The following is a 25,756-nucleotide window of genomic DNA, read 5'->3' as shown; positions in this document are numbered from 1 at the left end:
ATATGATGGATATTTCAAACAGGACACACAAGACAACACAGACATGTGCAAAACGTGCAGGAATGTGCAAAATGAGTTGAGATGTGCAAAGCTCAGGTGCATAAGACTGGAAGTGTATGGTTGTTAAGTTGAGAGCTCTGACTGCTTGTGGGAAGAAGCTCTTGAAGTGTCTGGTGCAGAGCCGTCTGCCAGACGGTAGGAGGGCCTTCTTCAGCTTCCTGAGGAAGTTGCTGGGCTTTCTTGGTGGTGGAGGTGGTGTTGAGGTGGTGTTGAGGAACTGCTGACGATCTCAACAGAAGATGTGCAGTGGGGTGGAGACGGACGGTTTCTTCCTGAAGCTGACAACCATCTCTTTGGTCTTGGTGACATTGAGAGTCAGGTTACAATCCACCAGATGTTTTATCTCCTCTCTGTAGGCAGACTCATCGTTGTTGGTGATGAGCCCCATACTGTTCTGCGAACTTGATGATGGGGTTCGAGCTGTACCCTGCAGCACAGTTGTGTGTCAGCAGAGTGAACAGCGGTGGGCTGAGCAGCATCCCTGTGGGGAACCTGCGCTCAGTCTGAGGACCTTGGAGGTGTTATTTCCTATAGACACAGACTGGGGCCTCTCTGTTAGGAAGTCTGGAGAGCTTATTCCCGGCAGGTCCAACTTCCTCCCCAGCTTCTGAGGGAAGCTTCATAATGATGGCTGTGATTGCTATGGGCCGGTAGCCATTGAGGCAGGACACAGTTGACTTCTTTGGCACTGGGATGATCTTGGTGGTTTTGAGGCAGGTTGGTGGGCCGTGGCTTTTACTGTAGCAGGTAAATCCTGGTCTTTTCAATAGATGGCAGGTGTGAACCTGATAAGGGGTAGTGGTGGCCTAGCGGTTGAGGAAGCGGCCCCGTAATCAGAAGGTTGCCGGTTCGAATCCCGCCAAGGTGCCACTGAGCAAAGCACCGTCCCCACACACTGCTCCCCGGGCGCCTGTCATGGCTGCCCACTGCTCACTCAGGGTGATGGGTTAAATGCAGAGGACAAATTTCACTGTGTGCACCATGTGCTGTGCTGCTGTGTATCACATGTGACAATCGCTTCCCTTTTAAGACAAAATGCTACAATTCATTAAAAAGTTCATCGGTTGAAGGGTGTCCACGCTCCTGCAACCAGCTTACTTTGTACTTCTGTAATTGTACAGGTGACCACCTCACCTCAGCCATCAGTGACCATGCACGAAATGAGCGGAATTCATCGTGGTCATAATCAGTATTCTTGCTGCTGCTGTTTGAAGTTCCATTGCCATCACTCCATCCCTACCACCAGCAGAAGCATCATCGTACAGAACAAAAGAGAAGAGGCTCCGATGGGGAAACGATCGCAATCAGGAAGAGCGAGGTCGGGACCAGCCTCGTCCGACACGTGATGTCGAAATAAACCACGGCAGTTCAGTGACGATGCCGTGGTTCACGGAAGGAACGTGCTTCTTGCCCGTCCTGCTGGTCATCTCTTCGTCCAGCACCTTCATCGTCGACTACGTCATCGCGCTGGTTCGGAGGGACGTGGACGCGATCTTCCCCTACATCAGGTACGGGGTCGGGGTACAACGCTCGGTCGGTTTCGCTTTCCTGTCCTCGCATCCTCCAAACAGAAGAAACGTTCACCGTCTCACTGCTTCTTCTGTAAAGCGACACAGGGACAAAACCTCCCGAGAGCTGCGTGTTCGGACTGATGACCTCGATCACAGCTTTTGCAGGTAGGGAGTGTGTGTGTGTGTGTGTGTGTGTGTGTGTGTGTGTGTGTGTGTGTGTGTGTGTTTTACTGCTATACAGAAGTTTTTTTTTTTAGGACGGAGACTTTGAACACTTTCTGATCGCTGTTGCTACGTTATCGTGGGGCTTGCGTGGGGTGAGCAGCCGTGGACTTTCTTAAGGCTTTGTTTGATGAGCCCCCGTTTCATTTTCACTTCTCCTTCTGTGGAGTGAACACGGCAGAAGAAGCCGTGCTGAGGAACACCTGCCCGAGAAAACTAGCTGGATCAAACCTTCACATCTGACAAAGAAATGAAACTTTGTTTTCCCATAAGGCTGCCTTAGAAAAAAAGTCCAGATGAATTAGGAAAAACCCACACCTGCTATAAAAAGGTAGAAATAGTGAATATGAAACAAGTTAATAGAGAGCAGCAGGTTCAAAATATAAACCCAAAATAAACAGTAGAAATCGAACTCAGTTCTGTGTTTTTGTCTTATGAACCTGAGACCTTGTCGCACAGTACAATTACATTCTAATTCTGCAAGGCCTTCAGCAACTTGACAGTAACAGTACAGCAAAGGAACAGCACTAAACAGCAAAGGAACAGCAAATGAACAGTACTGAACCGCAAAGGGACAGCACTGAACAGTACTGAACTGCAAAGGGACAGCACTGAACAGCAAAGGAACAGCACTGAACAGCAAAGGAACAGTACTGAACAGCAAAGGGACAGCACTGAACAGCAAAGGAACAGCACTGAACAGCAAAGGAACAGTACTGAACAGCAAAGGGACAGCACTGAACAGCAAAGGAACAGTACTGAACTGCAAAGGGACAGCACTGAACAGTAAAGGAACAGTACTGAACAGCAAAGGAACAGCACTGAACAGCAAAGGAACAGTACTGAACCGCAAAGGAACAGCACTGAACAGCAAAGGAACAGTACTGAACAGCAAAGGGACAGCTCTGAACCGCAAAGGAACAGTACTGAACCGCAAAGGGACAGCAAAGGAACAGCACTGAACAGCAAAGGAACAGTACTGGACAGCGAAGGAACAGCACTGAACAGCAAAGGAACAGCAAAGGAACAGTACTGAACCGCAAAGGGACAGCACTGAACAGCAAAGGAACAGCAAATGAACAGTACTGAACTGCAAATGGACAGCACTGAACAGCAAGGTAAAAGCACTGAACAGCAAAGGGACAGCACAGAACAGCAAAGGACTATTACTGAACAGCAAAGGGACAGCACTGAACAGCAAAGGAACAGCAAAGGAACAGTACTGAACCGCAAAGGGACAGAACTAAACAACAAAGGAACAGCAAAGGAACAGTACTGAACCACAAAGGGACAGCACTGAACAGCAAAGGAACAGTACTGAACCGCAAAGGGACAGCACTGAACAGCAAAGGAACAGTACTGAACCGCAAAGGGACAGCACTGAACAGCAAAGGAACCGTACTGAACTGCAAAGGGACAGCACTGAACCGCAAAGGAACAGCACTGAACAGCAAAGGAACAGTACTGAACAGCAAAGGGACAGCACTGAACAGCAAAGGAACAGTACTGAACCGCAAAGGGACAGCACTGAACAGTAAAGGAACAGTACTGAACAGCAAAGGAACAGCACTGAACAGCAAAGGGACAGTACTGAAATACAAAGGGACAGCACTGAACAGCAAAGGGACAGCACTGAACAGCAAAGGAACAGTACTGAACCGCAAAGGGACAGCACTGAACATCAAAGGAACAGTACTGAACCGCAAAGGGACAGCACTGAACAGCAAAGGAACAGCAAAGGAACAGCACTGAACAGCAAAGGGACAGCACAGAACAGTAAAGGAACAGCACTGAACAGCAAAGGGACAGCACTGAACAGCAAAGGAATAGTACTGAGCCGCAATGGGACAGCACTGAACAGCAAAGGAACAGTGGGTGCTGTCCTCTCTTCCTGCAAGGCATTAAGAGAGACGTTAGATCACTTCAGAGATTGATCTATAAAAGGCTTGTACATTGTACAAGTGTACATTAGACACTAGAGTGTTTCAGATGTTCCCTTGAACTTTGTTTCCACTTTCCAAGGTTCCATGAACTTTTGTGACAACTGGTGACAGGAATAGATAATAGTCTACAGCGTTTTTTTCTTAAGAAAAGGATCCAGCCCCAGAAAAGGAACAGAATTGGATCTGTATCTATAGATCCGTAATGATAAATGAATGTAAAGAAATCATTTGAAAGATGATCCCACAGTCATCATCCATTCTGTAGCAGGCATCTACACAAGGCTGTTCTCATCTGTAAAAATCTCTGATCAGTTTTTAAGGCTTCTAGTTGAGGTCCTTCTGCAAAAGCATGCAGGTCTCTGATCTAGTTTTATGATCTTGGACTTGGCTCAAAGGCAGCAGTGGCCTGGTTGAATTGGCCGAGGACCTAAGAGGTGGCAGTTATGTTCTTCCTCTGTCTCACCGACCTGAGAAATGTGAATTCTACTACTTCTACTCAAGCTTTGAGGTAGACTGCAGCCGGAGACCCTGCGTTTCATGTTGTCAATGTCGCCTCTCTGATTGCCGAATGTTAAGTGCTTGTTAACCTAATGTTAGGCGTATGAATGCATATGCTTATTGTGTCATTGTATTGTGTGCCATGCATGTCATGCTTTGTTTTAAGTAAATCCCCTGTCTTGTAAAAGTCGATGTCCAGCTGGCGCCAGTCGACCTGATCATCGGGTTCTGATCACTGCCACTCATTAGGCTCGATTGATCAGGACCCTTTAATAGCGTGCCTGCAGGAAACATAGGTTTTCCTGCATTGTCACTGATGTTTCACTTTCGTGCCACATTTTCTGTTCTTTTGTTTTTCTGGCCGTTGCGCCGAGGTTGTGTTTATTAAAATATCAAAGTTAAAATGTCCAGCGTTTGATCCTCCTCCACCCTCCATTGTGGCAAGACAACGTCCTTTTTCTCTGCCTGGCATGCCGTCGTGACAAAAGGTCAGGCCATGACCTTTACTGTAACTCATTCTGCCATTCAAAAGCCTTTTAGAAGGCCATGCCTTGTTCAACAGGTCATTGGTGTATGTTATAATAATATCATTATTATGAAAGAATTAAACTGTATGAAATAATCCACAAATTTATATGTTTTCCAGGGTTGGCTACCATGTACGCCCGATACAAGTTTCTGGAGAGATTAAATGAGAAGATTGGTCAAGTACCTCCAACTCTGAATCGAAGTGCACTTGCAGTGGGTTTAATTGCCTGCTTTGGAATGTGCATGGTGGCAACCTTTCAAGTACACGCAAAATTTATGACCTAAATAAAAAAAAAACAAGATAAGGTTTTTCTATGGCAAAGAGCTCGACTTTTTTTCAACGTTTCCATTCTGAAGGAGACCGTTGTGGCTGTAGTCCATGATGTTGGCGCTTCAACCTTCTTCACCTGTGGGATGTTGTACATCGTTCTTCAGACCATCATCTCTTTTAAGGCCTACCCGTATGCGACTTCCAAGACAGTGTGCTGGACTCGGACCATCCTCGCTGTTGTTGCCTTTGTGGCTGTTTTCCCAAGTATCCTTGCTTCACTAGAATTTTTTGCGTGGAATTATAGCGCCAACCTTTTTATTGCATGATTGATTGATTGATTGACACAAAAAAATTTAATATCATTCTGCCTTATTACATTGCTTATGGTTACAAGTAGCTGTCCGAAAAATGTTATTTACCCATTTGACTAAAGTAAGGTAGCCTGATCTGAAGCTCTGTCCTTTCCAACATGGCATTACAATTCATTCATGGTTTTCCAGCAGAGCTGGTAAGAGACTTTGTAGGATTAGCCAGGGCCTAGCGCGCCAAGAAGTGGACCTGTAATCGGAAGGGTCTTTTGAAGGTCTCCGGGCACCTTTCATGGCTACCCACTCAGTTAGGGTGATGGGTCAACATATCATTGTGTCCACCGTGTGCTGTGTTGCAGTGTGTCACAATGACAATTGCTTCACTTTCACTGTTGACATAAAAGCAGAGGAATTTACTGAAGTACCAGTCAATATCTCTGTAGCGCCTGGGAATGGTAGCGCCATGTTGGATAGGACACAGACTCGATCAGCTGTAATCCTGCCCAGTCTGTGACCAAATGAAATTAATTGTGAAATATGTGGATATGAGACCTTTACTAAATTAATATTGTTTTTATTTCCAGTTTTTATGGATTAAATCGTTTTATTAATGAATTAATAATGTTTTAATTTACTTTTAAAAAAATTCAAAGCACATTTTATTATTTAATTATTGCTGTATTTATATATTTAGTTTTGGCACTCATAGCCCTCCATATTGCTTAAATATAATGGCCTGCATGTATAAAAAGGATTGTGAGGTTCAGTTAGTCCAGGGTGGGATGTAATCGCACATCTCCTTACTACTCCTGAGTAGAATTTATCCATGCAGCAGCTACATGGAGTAGAGTGAATGGAGATCTGTACCCCACTGGAGATGTTAATTCCAGTAAGTGATGCCTTCTCAGACCATGGTCAACCTCTGCAAAATCCCAGTATTACTACTAACTGGGTGAATCTCATCTTAACCACACAGGTGCAGAGTAGATATGGAAGATGTCTGTAAAACCACTGAACTGAAGTGTATCATGAAAGTGAAGTGACTGTCATTGTGAAACACTGTGTCTTTTGAAGGTCTCCGGGCACCTTTGGTCTAGTTAATCACTGTTTAATCATTCCATGTTGTACAGTTTTACATGATAGTTTTATAGTTTTGTCCTTGAGTGCTATTTCTCAAGCCATCATCTGTTGGGCGTTTGTGAAGAAAAATAAACTGCACTGGGATCCTCAGGATCAGGTTCCGTGTTTCCACCTCTACTCTATTGTATCTTGCCAAAGGCCGAACATGAAGCTGATTTGTTTTATTGTGTCCTGTGCTTGGTTCTTGCAGGATTATGTCCTCCATTTAATCAGCGCTGTGTGCGAATGGACAGTAGCCTTCAGCTTCGTGTTCTTCTTCCTCACATACATCAGGGAGTTCAAGGTCAGTTGCACTGTTGAAACTGCTAACCCAGAGATTTGATGATTTAGAAATCATAGGATTAATTCTCTGCATGCACTATAATATAATCATGAAATTATGACTGAACGGTATGTTAACAGTGGAGGTTTTTAACAATACAATTCATTTAAAATATATATGTCTGTTATTGTCTCTGTCACAGCTCTTCACCCTGAGTGTGAAAGCAGAATTACAAGAACATTCACAAGAATATTAGAAATGAGAAAAAATATATGTGTATGTGCGTTCAGAGGTATGTGATTGTATCACTTGCATTGGGGACATTGTTCAGTATTAATTTTCACACCTCTACTGGCACCAGTGCTGACAATCTGATGTACTTTCATTTCAGCAACACATTGGTATTATTATTATTTCATTACTAGTTTATTGTTTGTTGTTACATTTTTATTAATTTATATATGTTGCAAGTAATTTTAGTCAACTGACCATATTTTTAAAAAAATCCTAAACACATGACAAGATCAGATTTGTGGAACTTCGTGTGTTGTGAAATAAAACCATGTGATGCCACAATCAAGCTCTTCTAGTGAAAAATGTTGTAGCTACTAAATTATATATATTTTTTATATCTTAAATGAAAAAAATGTCTAAATATTATGTCTGACCAAACATAACATTCTTCTATAAAATTGTAAAAATTCTTCTGCTTGTGTTTGTACTGTTTCATCTTCTTGACTGTGGAGCCTTGTTAGTGTAGAAACTTTTGAATTGATCACAAGATGATCGTTCCATCCTTAGTAGGTTTTTGAGCCTTAGGCAATACTCCTTTCTTGAAGGACAAACTACCAAATGCATGTATCAGGTGTGTATTCTTTTAAAAGGTCCCCCTACTCACCAATCACATAGGAAGAAAGATAATGCACTCTAGTTTCCAAAAAGTCAGCAGCATGTCTCAGGTCAGGCACAATTTGTGTATTTTGCAAAAATCACATCACAATTTCCATGAGATGAAAATATCAAATGTGCAAATAATCAGTTAGTTTAACGTGAATTCCAATAATTGAAATATTTGTGTTTCTTCTATCATACAGAGCAACGCACTGACATGACAAATCAGATTTAACAAATCAAAACCAAGCCACACATCAACATTATCACGTGTGGAAATTTGACCATGAAAAGGAAACAGCTGGTCATGTTGTTGTTAATAAAGAGACGGAAGGAAAAACACATCAAACAAAAGAAACATGGGGAACAAAAGTAGCAGTCTGCTGATTCCTGTGACATATGATGTCTCATTATATTTTATGCATATACATTCTTTAAGACACACACACACACACACACACACACACACACACACATGCTTCAAGCTGTGAAAGCAGCTTGAAACACTCTTCACATTCTGAAATCCCCCCCTGTACATGGGTGTCCAACAATATCCAGGTGTGATCCTCATGGCCATAGGAAAAGATTTCATCAACGTAATGGTGAGACACCAGATCTTTCAGTCACTAAAAGACGATTCACTTCCTGAACTGTCATCATCTTCTTCTGTGGCCTTCTTGGACCCATCTGGTACTGGGGCATTCGGTGTGCTGGAGGGAAAAAGTCAGTAATTTCGTATTTAAAAAGAAAGATGTTTCGTGTATTTCTGTGCAAGAGTAGAGGTTCGGGGAAAAGAGAAGACAAGGCTTAACATGAACATGAAAACTCACTCTAGAAGACTGGGATCCAAACCCTCCAGGACCATCTTATTCTTTATCGCCATCACCGGGACGCCCTTAAGATGATTAAATGAATCCTAGTCAGTAAAGTCACACATCAGAAGGATGTGAATAGTAACTTCACACCTTGGCAATATCGAAAATCAACTCACCACTTGAACCATTTTCAAGTATCGAGCATAGCGCGGGTCTTTAGCCACAGTCATCAAATTCTCTGCGATGCTCTCAGCCTTCTGATCTTGTGCTGCTTCTTGTGTGCCAGACTGAAACATAAAACAAGCATTGGATTCTAGAATCCAATATATATCTTACACTATAATACAATAATAAATAAACAATATAAAGTAATTATAAACCAAATCAAAGCATTTCTCATTAATTGTTCATTAAAATAAACATCTGCAAGGCAATAAGAGTAAATAAACGGATGAACTTTTAGATGTATAACCTCAATACAATTGTATGTATGATGGTGTGTGTGACAAATAAAATCTGAATCTAAATCTGACAAATCACTTTCTCTGTCATATGACCACCCCTTGTGGTCATTAAAAGGTATTACCAGTTTACACTTTAAAAAGTGCATAAATATGACTGCATCAGGATAATGATCCTGATTTAACTGCAAATATTTTAGTGTTTAGTGTATTCATCAGAATCAATTAATAGACAACGATTATTAAACACGTTTTGACATTTGCTGTATTGAAATTATCCTGCAACAACAATAAAAACCAAGGGACAAAGAAAATAACACAAAAGAATCTATAGACAGATTTGTTGACAGAAGAACCCTGTAAAAGGCCATTCACATACCTCTACGTGTGATGGTGCTGCCGGGGTCCCACTGGGAGGCATCACCGGCCCCTTGGCTTCCTCGGCTGCTGTCAGACTGACGTTCTCCACTTTTACATCCTCCAGGCCAGGTATGGAGGATAGCTAAAAAAAAAAATAAAAAGACAGATTATTCTGCTGCCATCCAGTCGCACCCCTCGCAAGATGCAACAAAAAAAAAAAGCCAACCTTTGCCTCCAAAATACTCAGTGTGGTTTCTATCTGCTGTATCCGCAATGATATGCTGGCCAGTTTCTGGGGGGGGAGAAACAAAGGACACAAAAGTGCAAAGATGAAACAAAAAGGAACTTCAGACAGCGACCTATTGCTCATGTGCACAGACGATACCTCTTCGCACACGGTTGAAAAGCGATTCAGGAATCGGACCGTGTGGACGACGAACTGGTTGAGGAAAGCCACAATTCTCCTCTGCTGGATGGCCGGGACCTTAAGCGAAGGCCAATAAAGGAATGTGAAAATAAACGTCGCGCTGCGTGGCGTGTGAACAAACCCGTAAAGACGACACATTTCACGCGTAAGAATCTCAGATGCTAGCTTGCTAAGGCGTCAGCAAATATTAGTAATTGGGGAACTAACCTTTGTCAGATCGACTCCCGATCCTACTATTGGTAGCCCGTCTTCGTCCATGTCTTTTTTTAATCTAATGCTTTTTATATTTTACTTATGTTTCTCGCAGCGCAGGCCAACGCTAAACAATATGAATAATACAGAATGTTGTTTTTTTTTTCTTCCCTTTTCATGTGACCACGGTGTGACTTCTGAAGGGTTTCTTTATAATATGTCAAAATAAAAGTTGATGAAAGTTTTCTGTTTCCTATATGTCATTCATTTGTTCCTGTTATAATAGATACATATCTTACTTATAAAACACTGTATAAGTATCTAGCATAAGTTTACATTTGAAGACACATATAGGAGAAATTAATACAAGTAAAATACCTAACTCTAATTTTGGGAAAAAAAGGTTCTACTTAGTTTATCTTCCGTGTAGAAACTAGTTCCCGGTAATTTAATGACGTAAATCTAAGCGAAAGATCGCAAAGACTTCTGTTGTTTGCACGTCTTTTAAAATGATAAATGCATTTATTCTGTACACTCACCGGTGAAAAATAAAAAAAAACTGATCAGCGTCAATGATTTCTCGGGATTTCGGTTTCGTCGCGCTAACCCGGATTCGCGGGGCGAACACGGCCCGTCTTAGATGACGCACCGAAGACGGAAAGCCCGCTCTCCGCTCTCCGCACACGGCGTGTTTTTACCGCGACCACCGTGCGGCCGACGGGATGGGAGAGCAGCCGCTGAGGGTGTAGGTTTTTATTTTTATTTCTTTACAGTCTTTTTTTTTTTTTTTTTAGCGACCGCGCCGCGCTGTCCAGGCGTAAACGTTTCACGCTGTTGTGCTTGTGCAGTTTGGCGTGCGGGGACGTCGAGGGAAGAATCGGCGCGCTGTTCGGTCGGGTCCGAGCCATTCAGAAGAAAAGCGGCCAGTTTGATGTAAGTCGCTGTCGACGTGAAGCGATTTTGCGGACCGTACCTCGGGTGCTTTCAACGTCACTTTTTTTTTTTTGCTTTTTGTTAAATAGCTACTGCTGTGCGTCGGGGAGTTCTTCGGATCGACGCCGGATGCCGAAGCCGAGTGGAACGAATACAAGTCGGGAGCCAAAAAAGGTTTGCTGTGAACCCCAACTTTGCTGAACAGATGGCGGTTCGCGTGGTCCACTGACACCTGCCGTTTTCGCACCCAGCACCCATCCACACCTATGTGTTGGGGGCAGCCAGCCACGACACGCTCAAGTACTTCCCAAGTGCGGATGGATGTGAGCTTGCAGAGAACATCGTCTACCTTGGTAACGAGTCTCTTTCCAGCCCAGACTAGGATGTTTCATTGAACGTTCCAGCTTTCCATGAACTGCGTGTGTGTGTGTGTGTGTGTGTGTGTGTGTGTGTGTGTGTGTGTGTGTGTGTTTAGGACGCCGGGGCATCTTCACCGGTGCATCGGGGCTGCAGATTGCCTACGTAAGCGGACGCGAGGCGCGGCAAGAACCCGCGCCTGCACACTGTTTCACCCCGAAGGACGCGTCTGTGCTGGTGGACCCGCTGGTGTCCAGCTCGAAGTTCCGAGGCGTGGACGTCCTCCTGACGTCTCAGTGGCCCCGTGGAGTTTGGCAGTATGGGAACAACCCAGTAAGCAAATGTGGAGGTTGATTTACCCGTAAAGCCGTCTTGTACCTCAGTTTGCAAAATAAATAAATAAAAATTCCCTGTCTAATTGCAGGAAATAGACACAAAGTTTTTTGGGGTTGCATCCATTGCAAAAATTAGTGATCAGCTGAAGCCTCGCTACCACTTTGCCGGAGTAGAAGGTGTCCACTACGAACGACTCCCATACAGGTATGTGAATTGTCAGGCTTCTCCCATCCCTCCTGCATACGGATTCTGCTGGACACAATGCGAAGCGACAGACCCCCCCAGTTCACTTTGGCGGCACATGACGTGCTGGGGTAGTGGTGGGTCAGTTTTTGGCCTAGTGGGTGAGGAATCATAGCCGTAATCAGAAGGTTGGCGGTTCGCGATGCCACTGAGCATCCCCCACACACTGCTCCCTGGGCGCCTGTCATGGCTGCCCACTGCTCACCGAGGGTGATGGTTAAAAGCCGAGGACACATTTCATTGTGTCACTTTGTGCTGCAGTTTTTCACAATGACAATCGCTTCACTTGACTGAGCGCTGCACCTGACGTTGCAGTGAAAAATAAAGCTGGAAAAAGAGCAGACTGGCTTAAAGCAGTGATGTTGGACGGGATTTGGAGTTCGCCTCTGAAGCTGATTTATTGTCCCTATTAGGTAGCCACCCAATGTCACCCACATGACCTAAAAGTGGTGTGGGGATCATTTCTGTAGTCATGTTAACTGCTGCTGGATGCTGCTTCATGAGCCAATTTTACACCTGGGTAACATGTGGGTAACACACTTGCCTATGAACCAGGAGTTTCAAATCCTGCTTACTACCATTGTGTCTACCATTGGGCAAGACAATTTACCTTAAGTTGCTCCAGGGGGGGGACTGTCCCTGTAACTACTGATTGTAAGTCGCTCTGGATAAGGGCGTCTGATAAATGCTGTAAATGTAAATGTTGAGAGAAGTTTGAATGCTTTTATGCAAATTGCTTCCCCAGCAGGAAACATGGTGCACCTGAAATGGCCACCGTCAGTTGTGCAGTTATTAATACCTTATTGGTTGTCTACGTTGTGTGAGGGAGTTGCCTGAAACAAATTTGGTTTGTGGAGAAATTCAGGAGGGTGGCACCTAGTCCAAATTAATTTATTTCTGTAATTTTATTTTCTTCCCAGAAACCATGTAGTCCTTCAGGAGAGTCCCAGACACGTCAGTAGATTTATTGCACTCGCTGCTGTCAACAATCCAGGGAAAAAGAAGGTATGAAAGTTTAACAGTCTTTAATACTGTTTATGTGCACAAAGATTGTTAGGTTGTTGTGCAAATAACTTTTTGTTCATTTTCCAGTACTTGTATGCTTTCAATATTGTTCCCATGAAGAACATGGATCCTTCAGAGCTGGTCAAACAGCCTCAAGACACGACAGAGAATCCCTACATAAAACCCTTAAAAGAAGGCCAGAAAGAGAGGCTAGTGCCGGCTTCATCTGTGGATGAGGTATGTATCTCGTAAAAACTTTTGTGCGTTTTGGGGTTCAGTTTCAGTTGCACGTTTCTGACATTTAATGTCATTTGGAAGGAGGAACCGGCCTCTCAGTATTTCTTCGACTTGGGGAAGAAGCAACAGCACCACCACCATGGTCCAGGCAGGAAAAGACACTCTGATGGAGACATGCAGCATCATCACAAACAACCACGGAGACCCCGTGAGTCCATGTCTCGTAGCAACCTCAAAAGCAGTGTCCTCCATTATTATCCATCCATTTCTTTTCTCATCCATTATTATGACGCTATCTGGATGATCAGGATTTTCTCGTACATTTTTGGGGAAATCTCACTCACGTGCATGTAGGTTTAAACATGCACTCTGCTGCCATTGCAAGATTCTAAATGCGAGACCTCATCTTCATGCATGAGGGTTTACAGATTAGTCCCTTCATCCTGGTTTCAGCGACTGGCTGTGACTTTCATTCTGCCCCTTTTCTTTGCTGCTGTTAATGGTAAAATACTAATTTAGTATAAATTAGTAGAAAATGGTAATGTTTGGAAGTTAGAACATCACTGACATGCCCTCTCTCCACTCCCAGCTCCTCGGCCCACTGGTCCCTGCTGGTTCTGTCTGGCTAGCCCAGAGGTGGAGAAGCACCTGGTTGTCAGTATTGGCACCCATGTAAGTTTAACTGACTGGTGGACAATTGAAAATTGAACGTAACGTCATAATCACGTGTGTGTGTGTGTGTGTGTGTTGCCCTCAGTGTTATATGGCTCTGGCTAAGGGCTGCCTGACCCCAGACCACGTCCTGCTGCTGCCCATTGGCCACTACCAGTCGGTGGTGGATCTGGCTTCAGAGGTGGTTGAGGAGCTGGATAAGTACAAGAGCGCAGTGAGGAAATTCTACAAGAGCCGGGGGAAGCGCTGTGTGCTCTTTGAGAGGAACTATCGCAGCCAGCACCTCCAGCTACAGGTTTGCTTACATTTTTTTTTTTTTTTTATTCAGATTTCCTCATATAGTAGAATTTTTTTTCTCCAAAAATGGAAAAATATCCCTGTGGATGCTGCTCTTTATGGCTTTCTGAACAGACTTTCAGTCAGCCTAGACGCTCCACGCACATAACAGGTCAGGTGAGTCTGGGACCCTGCAAGGATGCAGCTCTGGAGTCCAGCTGTGCCTCCTACCCAGTGTCACCCACAGTCAGTCATCAGTTTAAGTCTGAGCAGAGACAGATGTCCAGTTTTTGTCTCTGCTGTGACTAGCAACACTGTCTGAGGGACTTGCTTCTCTGTGATGACCATGAATAATAAATGGAACAAAAACCATCTTCGTGTATATTTCCTGTTTTTTTGGGGGGGGTTATAATATCAGTTTTGTCTCCACTGCTCAGGTAGTACCTGTACCAATGGATAAGTGTTCCTCAGAGGACCTGAAGGAAGCTTTCATGGTACAGGCCCAGGAACAGCAGATGGAGCTGATGGAGATTCCAGAACACACGGATCTGAAGCAGGTAAATTCCAGCTCAATGATAGTTCAGATGCAGGTTTTCACTAACTTTTCATTTTCACGACAGTCATGACATGCTACATGCTTTACAGCAGAGGAGCAAGAATGCATGAATCAGAAATACAAAGGATACAATTAATTCATCATAAAAAGTGACCAAGTAACTGCACATTGCTATTGCAATTCTACCTGTTATTTCGGCATATCAAAATTTTTGGGTTTGGGAAGAAAAATTCTTTATTCACTGTTAACAAGCATTGAAGTAGGGTGATGTTGAGTCAAAAAAAATTCTTTTTGTGAGCTGTGCATTTTATATTCTTTAACTGATCTCATTTAGATTGCCCCTCCCGGAACCCCATACTTCTACCTGGAGCTGGATTCAGGCGAGAAGCTCTTCTATCGAATAAAAAAGAATTTCCCTCTGCAGTTTGGCAGGTGGGGACTGTGATGCAGTGTTTTTACGTAGGGAATTTACTTAAACCGCACTGTTCCTGAATGTCTGTGTCTTTTCCAGGGAGGTCTTGGCAAGCGAAGCGGTCCTGGACATCCCAACACGCGCTGACTGGAGGGAGTGTAAGTATAGCCGCGACGAAGAGGAAACTCTGACGCAGCAGGTCCGTGCCGAGTTCGAGCCCTTCGACTTCACCATGGAAGACTGAACAGATTTCCAATTTGGAGGGTGGTTTAGAAAGAGATGAGCAGATACTCCCCCCGTTCAGTTTTTAAAATGTTCAGTAATCTCTAAAGACACTATCACTGCAGTGATAATGTTTTAAATGTGCTGGAACTGTGGTTGAGCTGATATTGTATAAAAATGTTTTCTTATTTTATGGTTTGTGTAGCTCACTAAATAAAGTTCTTTTTAGCTTCTTTTTTTTTTGTATGAAATGTTCTTCTTACCCAGAAGGGGGCAAGATTGTCAAATTGTGCCTCACACACTGTTCTCTGAGCAGTCACAACCTCAAAAGTCAAAAAGGAAAATGTAAACAAATGTTGCATGCAAATCTAAGAACGTAACTACACAAATTTTAAGCAGTGGGTGGAGGAAACAGCTGCACAGTTCAACTGCATGAATTGTGTCTGTGCAGATAAATAGTATGACATGAAAATTTTATGTAACTATTTTATGAAATATGCAAGAATTTTGTGCATATGGTTTGGATTTTGAAAAGTTCTTTACCGTTAATTACCAGACTAAAATGTGAGCTTTAAATTTAGAAGTTTTGGACAGGACAAAAAACACATTTCATTAATGGAATAATATATACTGTGATATACTGCAGCACAGTACATGGTGACAATGAAATGTGTCCTCTGCTTTTAACCCTTGGTGAGCCTTGGGCAGCCATGAAAGCAGCATGGGACGGTGCTTTGCTCAGTGGCAGATCAGAACCGGCAGCCTTCTGGTTAAGTTCCTTAACCGCTAGGCCACCACTGGCCCTGTAATAGAGTAATATTTGTGGATGCACTCACAGCTGAGGAGCACAGCCTTATTTTCTAACTGGATAAGGAATCTTGGGGGGGGGGGGGGGGGGGGGGGGGGGAATAAATAAATAAAAATACACAAAACACACGGTTCCTTATTTCCCACTTGTTAGCACATTTTATTTGTCTTTCAAACTGTTACACATATGTTTGGTCATCAAAATAAGTATAGACATTTATAATAATTATAAAATCAGAGCTCTCTAAAAATTCAAAAAAGTTACAATAGTTAAATCATAGCTTATGAAATAAACCTCTCCAGGTAAATAACTGAGCATAAGCAATTTCAGAAGAAGGAGAAAAAAAGAAAAAAAAAAAAAAAAATTGCGCCAAATGTCCTCTTTTCTAATAGGTCAAATCAAAATGATTAGAATATTCATCTGCACGTTTATATACATTCGATTAGACTGAGTCACTCCAGTAACAGGCACTTCAGCTCCTCCAGGCATCCACTGACAAAACAGTGATCTTGTAAGTGCAGGCGTGTGCAGGGACAAAAAAAAAAAAAAAAAAAAACCTGACGAACACACTGGATAAATTAATCGTGCAGGATTGAGGGTTTCCATGGAAATGATCCTCACACAACTTCCCGGGTTCGCTTAATGGCACAGCACAGCAGCATGCTGAAGATCATGCCAAAGATCTGCGGAGGAAAGGCAGAGGCGGTGAGAACAAATCTGACCATTCACCACATACATGCCATGCTCCCATATGGCACAGCGCACAGAATTCTGGGACAGGTATGAATAGGCAATGATGTCAGTTCCATTCTTTACCTTCTGTGACTGCAGTGAAATTAAACATTTTGTCTGTTAGTGGTTACAGGAAACCATCTTGGAAGAGAATACAGACCTTTTCTGCTCATTGTAGCAAATTGAAGCATTCACACAGGCGAACGAGACCTTAACTCTTGTATTTGAAAACATCATGTGACCATGTAGAAACTAGTGAGACTAGTGAAGGATCACACCTCTAATGTGTACATAAAATTGACAGCTAAGAACAAATACAAGTGATCATAAAACACTTAGAACATAAAATAATAAAACAAAGACAAAAGCAATAAAACCACAGGACATAAAATAACAAAAATATCAAAACATCACTCCTTAGCCAGCTCTAATTAATTAGTTTAGTTTTTAAAGCCTCTAAGTGATAGCAGATCGAACATGCCAGGGAAGGTTGTTACTCAAGTATTTAGCCTTGTCCTAGGGATGGTCAAGAGAGGCTGATCAGATGACCTAAGTTGTCTTGCTGGACTATATATGTGAAGGTCACAGAGGTACTGGGGCGCTGACGCCTTAAGAGCCTTAAAAAATTAGCGATCCTAAACTTCAATGAAGTGAGGCCAAGAAACAGTCACACTTTTGCTTGCCAGTGAGCAGAGAGTCACTATGTTCTGCACTAGTTGCAGCTGATGGGTTAAGGACTGACCAATACCAAAGTTTGATGAATTACAGTAATCCAGCAATGAGGTGATAAATGCATGGATTACCCGCTCCATATCTCCAGGTGGTAAATAACCTTTGACCTTGGACATAGTCCTAAACTTGTTTTTATGACTGAGCTCACTTGTTTATCAATAGAATAATTACTAATAGCTCTTAATGGCATGTAGATCTGGATATCATCCGCATAGTATGTAAAGTAAAAATCAAATTGGGCCTAAGAAAGAGCCTAGGGGAACTCCAGACATGAGGGGAGCAGTAGCTGAGGCAGTCACCTACATGACATGAATATAGTAGCTCCGACCAGGTATGATTGGAACCATGCAAGGGCTGTAACTCTAATTGTATTTCTACTAGTACAGAAATACAAGCCCTTACCATGATCACTCCGATTCCAATGCCCACTCCACCAATGATGTGCAGCTTAGAGCCGAAGATGTCATCGATGGCAGCGGGACAGCTCTACAAAGCAAAAGAGTATGTGATCTAGGATAAAAATTCTAAATGAAGCAAGTGAATTTAAACGCAATAAATTGTACATGGATGAGTGTATAGCTTACTGTTGTGATGAGAGCGCTAAGACCCTGCTTCTTTGGGCATGTGTCCGTGGCAATTGCTGCATCCACAATAGTCCCTGTGATACCACAACAGTCCAGCTGATGGTAAAGTGAGGGGAGGGGATAAAGGTTACCGATGCAAGTGTAAAATTATGAAATAATTGCACCAAAAAAATAAAAATAAAAATGGTCTCACTCCGTATTGAATGGCGGTGAGTGTGGTTTTCAGTGCTTCTTGTCTTGTGGTCATGAAGTTATTGAAAGTTTCAGTGTAAAAGTCCTTGATGTCTTGTACAACCTGCAAAACAAAAACACATGGCACACACACAAGGTCATTTACTTCCATTTGTTTGAATGATCAAACTCTACAGTGAAAATAAATAAAATATTTAAAATCAGACTGCTAAAGCTTTGTTTGCTCAGTGTTTTAAAATCACACCCATCTACTTTAATGCTGGTTAACAGCACAGGGTGTGTTCATGACTGAAGGACATTCCCCAGTATGGCATCCAGCCTCAGGTATTTAACTCACTTTGTCTTTGTTTGACAGTCCCCAGATTCCAGCAGCGACCTCAGCAGCAAAAATGAGGAGGAGGAAGAAGAAGAACTGTAGGAACAAAGCAGTGGTTTCAGACACCTTTTGAAGTCAGAGTTCGTCCAGCATCCATCTAAGATCTAACTCAGTTCAAGAAACATCTTAGAACACTTTGCCACAGGAAAGTATATGTGGTTTAAAAACAGGCTTTTTATTCCAAGCACAGAGTATTTCCTTATACAGTTTAAAAAAAAAAAAAAAAAACAACTTTGATCAAGGTAAAAAACATTTTTCCTATACATTGATCAAATAAAACACACAAATCAGTTTCCCAGGTCATCCAGAGATATACAAAGTCTGTCAATAAACTCACCAGTCCCAGCATGCATGGAGACTCTCTGATCGCCCCACAGCAGCCCAAAAAGCCAACCACCATCATCAGAGCACCAGCAATGATGAGAAGATAGACTCCTGATAAGAAAAGTAATGTTTATTTTACACAATAAAACTATACAATTGGTAATTAAGATTTATTTCATTGACAAACACAATATATAGACTAGTAGTAGCCTAGTGGGTGAGAACCAGAATGCCCAGGATCAAATGTCACTTACTACCATTGTGTCCCTGAGCAAGACACTTAACCTGAAGCTGCTCCAGGGGGACTGGCACTGTCACTACTAATTGTTAGTCGCTCTGGATCAATTTGTGAGTGTGTGTGATTAGAGGCATTTTACGAGGCTATAGAAGCTTTGGTGGTATGGTTCTTGCTTTGGATGAAAATGCATATCAAATGCATATTTTCACCAATACATATTTAAATAATATTGGTGCTGGGTCACAGCAAGTGGCAAGAACTGGCATGCAAGCATGGAAAACTTGCAGCTTAAACAATAGCTCCAACGCAGGCATAAACAGCTCTGTCCACACACACATCACACCACCCACAGTCTGTTTGTGTGGAAGGCCCTCATCAAAATGTTTGCCATTGCAGAGCCGGAAGAGAAAAAAATTATAGGAGCGCTGGTGAGTCGAGAAATCAAAACAAGTTCATGGGAACAATGAACTCCCTGTTGGCGTGGAGGAGAATGGTGACTGTGACCCTGTGCCGCAGTTCTGGCAGCAAAAGGGGGCTGGGCATTGCACCACCCTATTCTGGACAGCAGGTTCAGCATATGAATCCTGTTTATACTCTAAGGATGCAAATGCACTTCTACCAGTTAAAAAGAAAAAATAAAGTACTAACCCTACATACACGGTCAAGAATTAATAACTTGATGGCCATCCAGGACTAGATTTGCCAGATATTTATTTATTTATATATCACACACACACAAAGACAAACTCACATTTTAAATTAAGCCCAAATAGTCACCTGCAACTTGTTTATACATTCATAACTATTACTCTAGACTACTTCAAACATCAGTAAATTTTGCATAGGGTGCACCTTATAAATTGAAAAAACTTTCAATATATATATATATATATATATATATATATATATATATATATATATATATATAAAATATAATTAGGGATTGTCGAAGTGGGTTTGTACAGTAATACACATAGTTAAAGTCAGTTAGATCTCGCATTAAGCTTGTTTGGAAGTTGAAGTAAAAAAACTGGCAAATCAAACACAATTTCATTCATACAAGCAGTTTCAAACAACGCCCATATCCACCTAGAACCACCATGGGCAGATGAAAAAGCACTTCAGATAACTAAACTGTGGCGAGAACCAACCTGTACCTCGCCAGCACTACAGCCAGTGTTTGTTCAGCATTTGTTCTCTCTTTACCCTTTAATGATGCAGCATTCAAATCACACCAGTACACAGGTGGTGTATGGGTGTGGCCAGATTTGTTGGATACTATGTGGAAATATTCAATTACAGAAAAAATCTAAATACATTGTCCTCCGAACTCACTCGTCCTGATCAAACAAAGTCCGAATCGGGATGCTTTATTTAACGGTGTTGCATCGTGTTTCAGTGCAGATGGTCCTACCTGTGAAAAAGACAGAGGGGGAGTCCTGTGGCACAAAAAGGCCCTCGGTCTTCTTATCAAAGCGCAGCCACAACCCCACAGCGAGGACACCGGTTCCGGCAAGCTGGTCAGGGGGAGACATACATTTGTAAAAATATAAAAAAAAAAAAAACTTGACTGGGTTTGGCTCACGGTTCAGTTAACTTCAGTGGGAATGAGGTCAAACCGGCTGTTAGACAAGACACAGAGACACCCTGCAAGTACAAGAGCCGCTAAACCCGTTTTACTTGTGCCCGAGACGCTTAATTCACACATTTGTCCAGGTGCCAAGTCACAACTTTGTGGTAAAAAGGACATGAATGAGTATGTTGAATATGGTTACTGTAGGCCAAGTAACTATATGCGGTTATATGACAAATGCGATGGAATCACTTGTTCCTGCCAAGTAGCGTTTATGAAACAGGAACAAGATCATGCACACTAGATGTGAGTCACGTCTCAGCTTGACCAAGATACCCTGTTGAGGCGTTCTCAGATGACAGAATCAGACCCAAATACAGGGTCATCCTAAACCTTGTTTTCAAAAGACAAACATGCAAGAACGTCTCCTCCAATCCGACTGTCTAGTTCACGTCAGTAATTGCCGGTTCTGTTCAATAACTACAGTTTTTACAAGTGGAACTACAGGCCGAGGGATTGAGAAACTCATTCTGTCTGTCTAGAACATGTAGCCCTGTGAGACTAAACATGGAGAAAAACCAACATTATTGTATTTGGGATTCTTCAGATTCTTGCATTTAAACAGCCCATGCCACCATCTTCTGACAAACAGAACATAAATGTAGATTTTGGGCAATTTTCTTTTTCAGACGGAAGGGCACAGCGATGCTAGGAACGCGCAGGAACACGCCTTCCCTTCGTCATGCCGAGAAGTGTGGAATTCAAAGAATACAGCAGCAAGGGGTTTCCAACCCACTTTTTTTTTTATGCCCTGAAAAAAAAAAAAAAAAAAAAAAAAAAAAGCAGGGTTTCCTTTAGCAACAAAACCAGGGCACAAAGCCTGATTCCTCGATAAGCTGTGCTAACCTAACCATAAAAAAAAAAAAAAAAAAAAAAAAAAAAATGTTTTAATGAACAGCGGGACACCACAATATAATAAGACAATATAACAGAACCTACGACTGCACTCACACACACACTCCAAATAACTGCACCATGCCAGAAGTTAACCCCATTCATTAACCCCATTAGCTACGGCCAAGCCAACGCAGTACCCAAAAGCAAAGAAAAGTTGAAAGCGGTACAATTACAAAATGGTTCCAAACGAACTGGGACAGACACTATATATATATATATATATCACACACACACACACACACACACACACACACACACACACACACACATTGCTAGAAAAAACACTTTCGCAGCATGGAATACGGAGCACAAGTTGGGCAGCTTCCATGAACACACGAACGCGCACGAGCAATAAATCCAGTTCAATACCCCTCACCAGACATCGGATCAGACCTACAGGTTGCCCATATTTCAAATGCACTGCCCAAGAAGAAACACATCGCGGAAGCTTTCACAAGAAAGAACCTACCCAGAAGAGGAAGTTGAAACCAAACAACAGGTACTTGATGCATTTGTTTCCACCCATTACTGCCATGGTGAGGGTCTGAGGCTACCACGGGTTTCCAGCAGGAGCAAGTAGGACCTTCAAACCGGCCACAGCAGCCTCTCACCGTTACAGAGAAAGAAAGGAAAAGGTTTTCTGCCCCACCTGGGTTTCGCCTGATGGCCAGAGCTGGTGGAGGAGGGGTTGATTTCAAATAGGTTCTAGGTGTGTGGATGGGTGGAGCCAAAAAAAAAAAAAAAAAAAAGGAATGAATAAGTCAGGCCAAAAGAGGAAGGGGGGGTATAGAAACCGTTGCTTAGTTACCACCCTCAAACAGAGTAAATGAGTAAAAAAAATTGCAGTTTTTGTTGAAATAAATAAAACTACGTGCTTCTTATAGCTTAAAAACAAGCCGTTCACAACTAAAGAGAACATATGAAGGGAGGTGTGGCACGTACCTGTTGACCAAACGGTCCATATGAACGATACTCAAACAAAGATAAGCAATGCTGCGATGAAGTGATATGAAAAAAAGGGACAATTTCTCTTAGTTAGTATTCAAGTGTCAGTGTTTCTGTTTTTTTTTGTGGTCCGTGTAACGCTGTGGTCGCCAGTGCTGTTTGCAGGTGATGCCTGGGTTGGGGGAGGTTTGGTTGGGCCTTTCTTTTGTGGAGGAGGAAACCCGAGCTGCACTTCCCCAAAAGGCACTTGGACGCCAACAAGCGCGACATTGTGCACCTGCCCAGCCACCTCTCTCTCTCTCTCTCCGCTTACCGTCTCTGATTTAGACCTTAGAGCAAACTGGAGCTGGGCTTTTTTTTTTCTCTTTTTGGTTGTTGTTGTCGCCGGAGGAGCTCCGTGCGCCGCCAGCTCCCAATAGATGGCACCAAACGAGCTGACAGGGCCACTTGTTGGAGCTGGGAGGGAAACAATGTCTCTGTACAAGTCTGTGCCGTGAACTCATGCCACAAAAATCAAACAGCACACGCCCCAAACGCTAAAGCAGGGGCTTAAGGAGAAACGCCGCCATTCTGCTTTTAAAGCAAACAGCGGTTACGTTTGTTGACCCGACAGAATCCGGAGTTCCTCCCCTGACATATTAATATTCCTGCAACTTGGAATCTGTGCGGGGCATTGGCAGCATTCTAAAGCAGCGTGTGTGTTGGGGGGTGCCACCCCGTGCCAGCCAGACTGTGGTTTTAGGGGACTCTGGGAGACCCCCCCCCCCACTCCACCCAAATGTCCCACCAGAGAGGGGAAACGCCCCTCTAATCTCCCCTAAAAGCATAATGTGGGGGCGGTGATTGAATATTTAAATCAGGCTGACTGGAGCGGCGCATGCGCAACAAATGCAGATTACAGACGGCGAAAAATGTATTTAGTTGCAACAGAACAATTAAAAAACGAACCGGTTACAAATTTAGAATGCTAACTGTGTGTCTGCCTGTCAGAATCCGGTTTAAATGCTTTTAATCTCATTGTGCATGCGTATAATGACAACAAAAGGCATTCTATTCTATTCTGAATAAAAAAAAACGCCTACCGCACGATTGCGACAAAACAGAAATTGTAAAATCAGTCGGCAGCAGGCGGATTGAAACGCGACGCGATGTCACCGTGTCAACTTTAAAAAAAAAACCCACTTACCCAGAAGACGAAATTAAAGATGAACAAAACATATTTGACGCAGAGTTCTGCGCTGGACAACGCCGCCATGATGTCCTCCGATGCACACCCGCGAAGCGCAAAAAAGGTGCAGAATAAGCGCGCCTCGGTCCGTGGAGGAGAGCGGAGAGTGGAGTGTCCGCCGTGGAAATCCGCGTGACCCGCCCCGTTATCTTCACACCCTCCCGACTCCACACGTGCTTCGCTTTCTTTCTTTTCTATTCAAGCCTTTCGCAAATCTCTTTAAATAACATTTCTGCTGTTGTTTATTTGTTAATTTATTTTTAAGAGATTTTTTTTAGATTCAAGATTTGTTTATTGTCAGTACAACAGTATACACCAGTATTGCATCTTCTATTGAAATAATGTTTCACACAGGCTCCCCATAGAGCAATCGTAAAATAAAGAAATTTATACAGTACAGGCCAAAAGTTTGGACCATTTACATGTAGATTCTCACTGAAGGCATCAAAAAAAAAATGTGTTCATTCAGAACCATTAATGAACACATGCGGACTTATGAGAAGGTTTGTCCAAACCTTTGGCCTGTACTGTATAGGTATATACACACTAAACTATACTAACTAAAACTAGAACTTGAATATTGTACAGGGGTATAAAAAAAAAAGTAAAAAGTTTTCTGTACACTGAACAAGGACAAACAGGACACACATCATGTAGGATGCTTGTAAGAGGACATGCTGGGTATTTCAAACAGGACACACAAGACAAGACAAACGTGCAAAATGAGCAGAAAAATGTTGCACGCTGCCCATTTATCTCTGTCCATTTATTACTCATTTCACTAGTTTAGCGTTGTCTATCTCATTGTGTCTACATGGTTTTTGTTAAAGGTTCATCTTTTACTGCCTCAGTGCCCTGTTTGCACTTTGTGTAGCCCAGTCTGTTGGTGTCGCACACGTGCACTTTATGTCAATATGTAACTTTGTCCAATCGTTCAAATGCTACACGAAGGACCAGGTTCTGGAGAAACGTTGTTTCGTTTCACTATGTACTGTATGTAGCTGAAGTGACAATAAACTTTACAGTAGTCTTTTGACTGGGGTTTTAAACTCTTTTGTAACTCTTTGATGTTTTGTTGCTGAATCTTCTATCACATTAACCGGCCTGTTTTTGCCTTCTAAATGTAGACACTCTGTACACAGAAGTAGTTTCTTGATTTCAAATGCTTTCAGCTATATCAAGTTTTGATGCTTGAAATTCTAAAGTTTGTTTTTTTTCTGTTAATCAAAACGGACGCCTCGACCACGAAAGCTGTGGCACCGGCAAAACAAATTCCGCGGCTATTGTGCTTCTGGCGAATGTGTATAATCAGTAAGCTGGATCCTGTCACTCATCTGGTGAAAGAACGACTAACTCGGCCGCCCTCGGGTCTGCTTGCGCCGACTGTAATTGCTTTGATGCTTCCCTGAGCTGGTGGTGTCAGAGATTCACAGTACAAGGACGGAACGAGGAAGGGGACAATGGCTCTCTGATGACGGGCCTGTGCCGAGGCGCCTGCGCCAGAAGAATGGGCTCCATTCAAAGGCGCACGCCCACCGCTCTTGTGTCAGCCATCCATCTATGTCTGAGCCGCATCGGTCCTCGAGAACCCCCCCGGCCCTGAGAACGCCAGACACAGTCCCGAAGGCTTTCAAAATCTGACACGGTATCTGCTGTCCCTCGATGCCTCACCCACAACTGATCTCTAGTTCCGTTACACGTCGATGTGTCCCATCAGCACGCCGAAGACAGAATTTAATCATGTGACCAGGCTGATGCAGCTAACAGTGTGGCCGTTCCCTCTGGCCCTGTTTGATTCAGACGGAGACAGATGAGACATTATGAGCTGCTAATTAGAGTCGGCGTGAGCCCGAGGCACTTCTTCTTTCTCAGCCGCTTGCTGCGGTGCGGCTGCTGTGTTTAGGCGATGTTGTAGCAACCTCGAACTTC

At 43.0% G+C, this 25,756-nt stretch overlaps 4 protein-coding genes across 8 annotated transcripts; 2 read left to right on the top strand and 2 right to left on the bottom strand.

Moving 5' to 3' along the window:
* Positions 1–1,066: 1,066 nt before the first annotated feature.
* Positions 1,067–7,446, top strand: dram1 (DNA-damage regulated autophagy modulator 1). 4 transcript variants are annotated; one of them, XM_028954730.1, is made up of 7 exons: positions 1,067–1,568; positions 1,669–1,736; positions 4,881–5,023; positions 5,120–5,297; positions 6,520–6,578; positions 6,672–6,764; positions 6,946–7,446. In XM_028954730.1, the coding sequence occupies exons 1-7, from the start codon at positions 1,438–1,440 to the stop codon at positions 6,997–6,999; spliced, it is 726 nt and encodes a 241-aa protein (XP_028810563.1). In that variant the 5' UTR covers positions 1,067–1,437; the 3' UTR covers positions 7,000–7,446. The 4 variants fall into 4 exon arrangements, 3 of the variants coding, with proteins under 3 accessions (XP_028810563.1, XP_028810562.1, XP_028810564.1); XR_003742546.1 differs by lacking the exon at positions 6,946–7,446 and having other exon boundaries at positions 6,174–6,578; positions 6,672–6,758; XM_028954729.1 differs by having other exon boundaries at positions 6,520–6,764.
* Positions 7,447–7,703: 257 nt separating this feature from the next.
* washc3 (WASH complex subunit 3) lies at positions 7,704–10,198 on the bottom strand. Its single transcript, XM_028955218.1, has 7 exons — positions 9,905–10,198; positions 9,656–9,754; positions 9,497–9,562; positions 9,290–9,412; positions 8,626–8,736; positions 8,465–8,529; positions 7,704–8,344 (listed from the first exon to the last, which is right to left on the bottom strand). The coding sequence occupies exons 1-7, from the start codon at positions 9,953–9,955 to the stop codon at positions 8,254–8,256; spliced, it is 606 nt and encodes a 201-aa protein (XP_028811051.1). The 5' UTR covers positions 9,956–10,198; the 3' UTR covers positions 7,704–8,253.
* Positions 10,199–10,506: 308 nt separating this feature from the next.
* On the top strand, positions 10,507–15,373 carry cwf19l1 (CWF19 like cell cycle control factor 1). Its single transcript, XM_028955004.1, has 14 exons — positions 10,507–10,634; positions 10,738–10,822; positions 10,912–10,996; positions 11,074–11,175; positions 11,298–11,512; positions 11,604–11,719; positions 12,679–12,763; positions 12,851–13,000; positions 13,082–13,208; positions 13,590–13,672; positions 13,758–13,967; positions 14,386–14,505; positions 14,839–14,936; positions 15,016–15,373. Exons 1-14 carry the CDS (start codon positions 10,612–10,614, stop codon positions 15,158–15,160), a joined length of 1,644 nt encoding a protein of 547 aa, XP_028810837.1. The 5' UTR covers positions 10,507–10,611; the 3' UTR covers positions 15,161–15,373.
* A 708-nt stretch (positions 15,374–16,081) lies between these two features.
* Positions 16,082–23,937, bottom strand: cd9b (CD9 molecule b). Of its 2 annotated transcripts, none has more exons than XM_028954633.1 (8): positions 23,786–23,937; positions 20,539–20,641; positions 18,900–18,997; positions 18,524–18,598; positions 18,188–18,289; positions 17,995–18,090; positions 17,813–17,896; positions 16,082–16,629 (listed from the first exon to the last, which is right to left on the bottom strand). In XM_028954633.1, exons 1-8 carry the CDS (start codon positions 23,852–23,854, stop codon positions 16,564–16,566), a joined length of 693 nt encoding a protein of 230 aa, XP_028810466.1. In that variant the 5' UTR covers positions 23,855–23,937; the 3' UTR covers positions 16,082–16,563. The 2 variants fall into 2 exon arrangements, with proteins under 2 accessions (XP_028810466.1, XP_028810467.1); XM_028954634.1 differs by lacking the exon at positions 23,786–23,937 and adding an exon at positions 22,124–22,338.
* Between the last annotated feature and the right edge of the window lie 1,819 nt (positions 23,938–25,756).

Source organism: Denticeps clupeoides, chromosome 15 (assembly GCF_900700375.1).
Source record: "Denticeps clupeoides chromosome 15, fDenClu1.1, whole genome shotgun sequence".
NCBI classification, from domain to species: domain Eukaryota; kingdom Metazoa; phylum Chordata; class Actinopteri; order Clupeiformes; family Denticipitidae; genus Denticeps; species Denticeps clupeoides.
This window is presented reverse-complemented; position numbering and strand designations above follow the sequence as displayed.

What these genes read in the sequence shown, in the direction of transcription:
- cwf19l1 (XM_028955004.1), top strand. Translation starts at nt 10,612, where the DNA reads ATGGGAGAGCAGCCGCTGAGGGT. An exon ending in TACGAACGACTCCCATACAG is followed by an intron (nt 11,720 to 12,678) that starts GTATGTGAATTG and finishes TTTTCTTCCCAG; the next exon opens with AAACCATGTAGTCCTTCAGG. An exon ending in AACACACGGATCTGAAGCAG is followed by an intron (nt 14,506 to 14,838) that starts GTAAATTCCAGC and finishes GATCTCATTTAG; the next exon opens with ATTGCCCCTCCCGGAACCCC.
- washc3 (XM_028955218.1), bottom strand. Translation starts at nt 9,955, where the DNA reads ATGGACGAAGACGGGCTACCAATAGTAGGATCGGGAGTCGATCTGACA. An exon ending in CGGGAGTCGATCTGACAAAG is followed by an intron (nt 9,755 to 9,904) that starts GTTAGTTCCCCA and finishes CCTTCGCTTAAG; the next exon opens with GTCCCGGCCATCCAGCAGAG. An exon ending in TGAGTATTTTGGAGGCAAAG is followed by an intron (nt 9,413 to 9,496) that starts GTTGGCTTTTTT and finishes TTTTTTTTTTAG; the next exon opens with CTATCCTCCATACCTGGCCT.
- dram1 (XM_028954729.1), top strand. Translation starts at nt 1,438, where the DNA reads ATGCCGTGGTTCACGGAAGGAACGTGCTTCTTGCCCGTCCTGCTGGTC. An exon ending in GCGATCTTCCCCTACATCAG is followed by an intron (nt 1,569 to 1,668) that starts GTACGGGGTCGG and finishes TCTTCTGTAAAG; the next exon opens with CGACACAGGGACAAAACCTC. An exon ending in CATACATCAGGGAGTTCAAG is followed by an intron (nt 6,765 to 6,945) that starts GTCAGTTGCACT and finishes TCTCTGTCACAG; the next exon opens with CTCTTCACCCTGAGTGTGAA.
- cd9b (XM_028954633.1), bottom strand. Translation starts at nt 23,854, where the DNA reads ATGGCGGCGTTGTCCAGCGCAGAACTCTGCGTCAAATATGTTTTGTTC. An exon ending in TCTTTAATTTCGTCTTCTGG is followed by an intron (nt 20,642 to 23,785) that starts GTAAGTGGGTTT and finishes CCCCCTGACCAG; the next exon opens with CTTGCCGGAACCGGTGTCCT. An exon ending in CTCCATGCATGCTGGGACTG is followed by an intron (nt 18,599 to 18,899) that starts GTGAGTTTATTG and finishes TTGTTCCTACAG; the next exon opens with TTCTTCTTCTTCCTCCTCCT.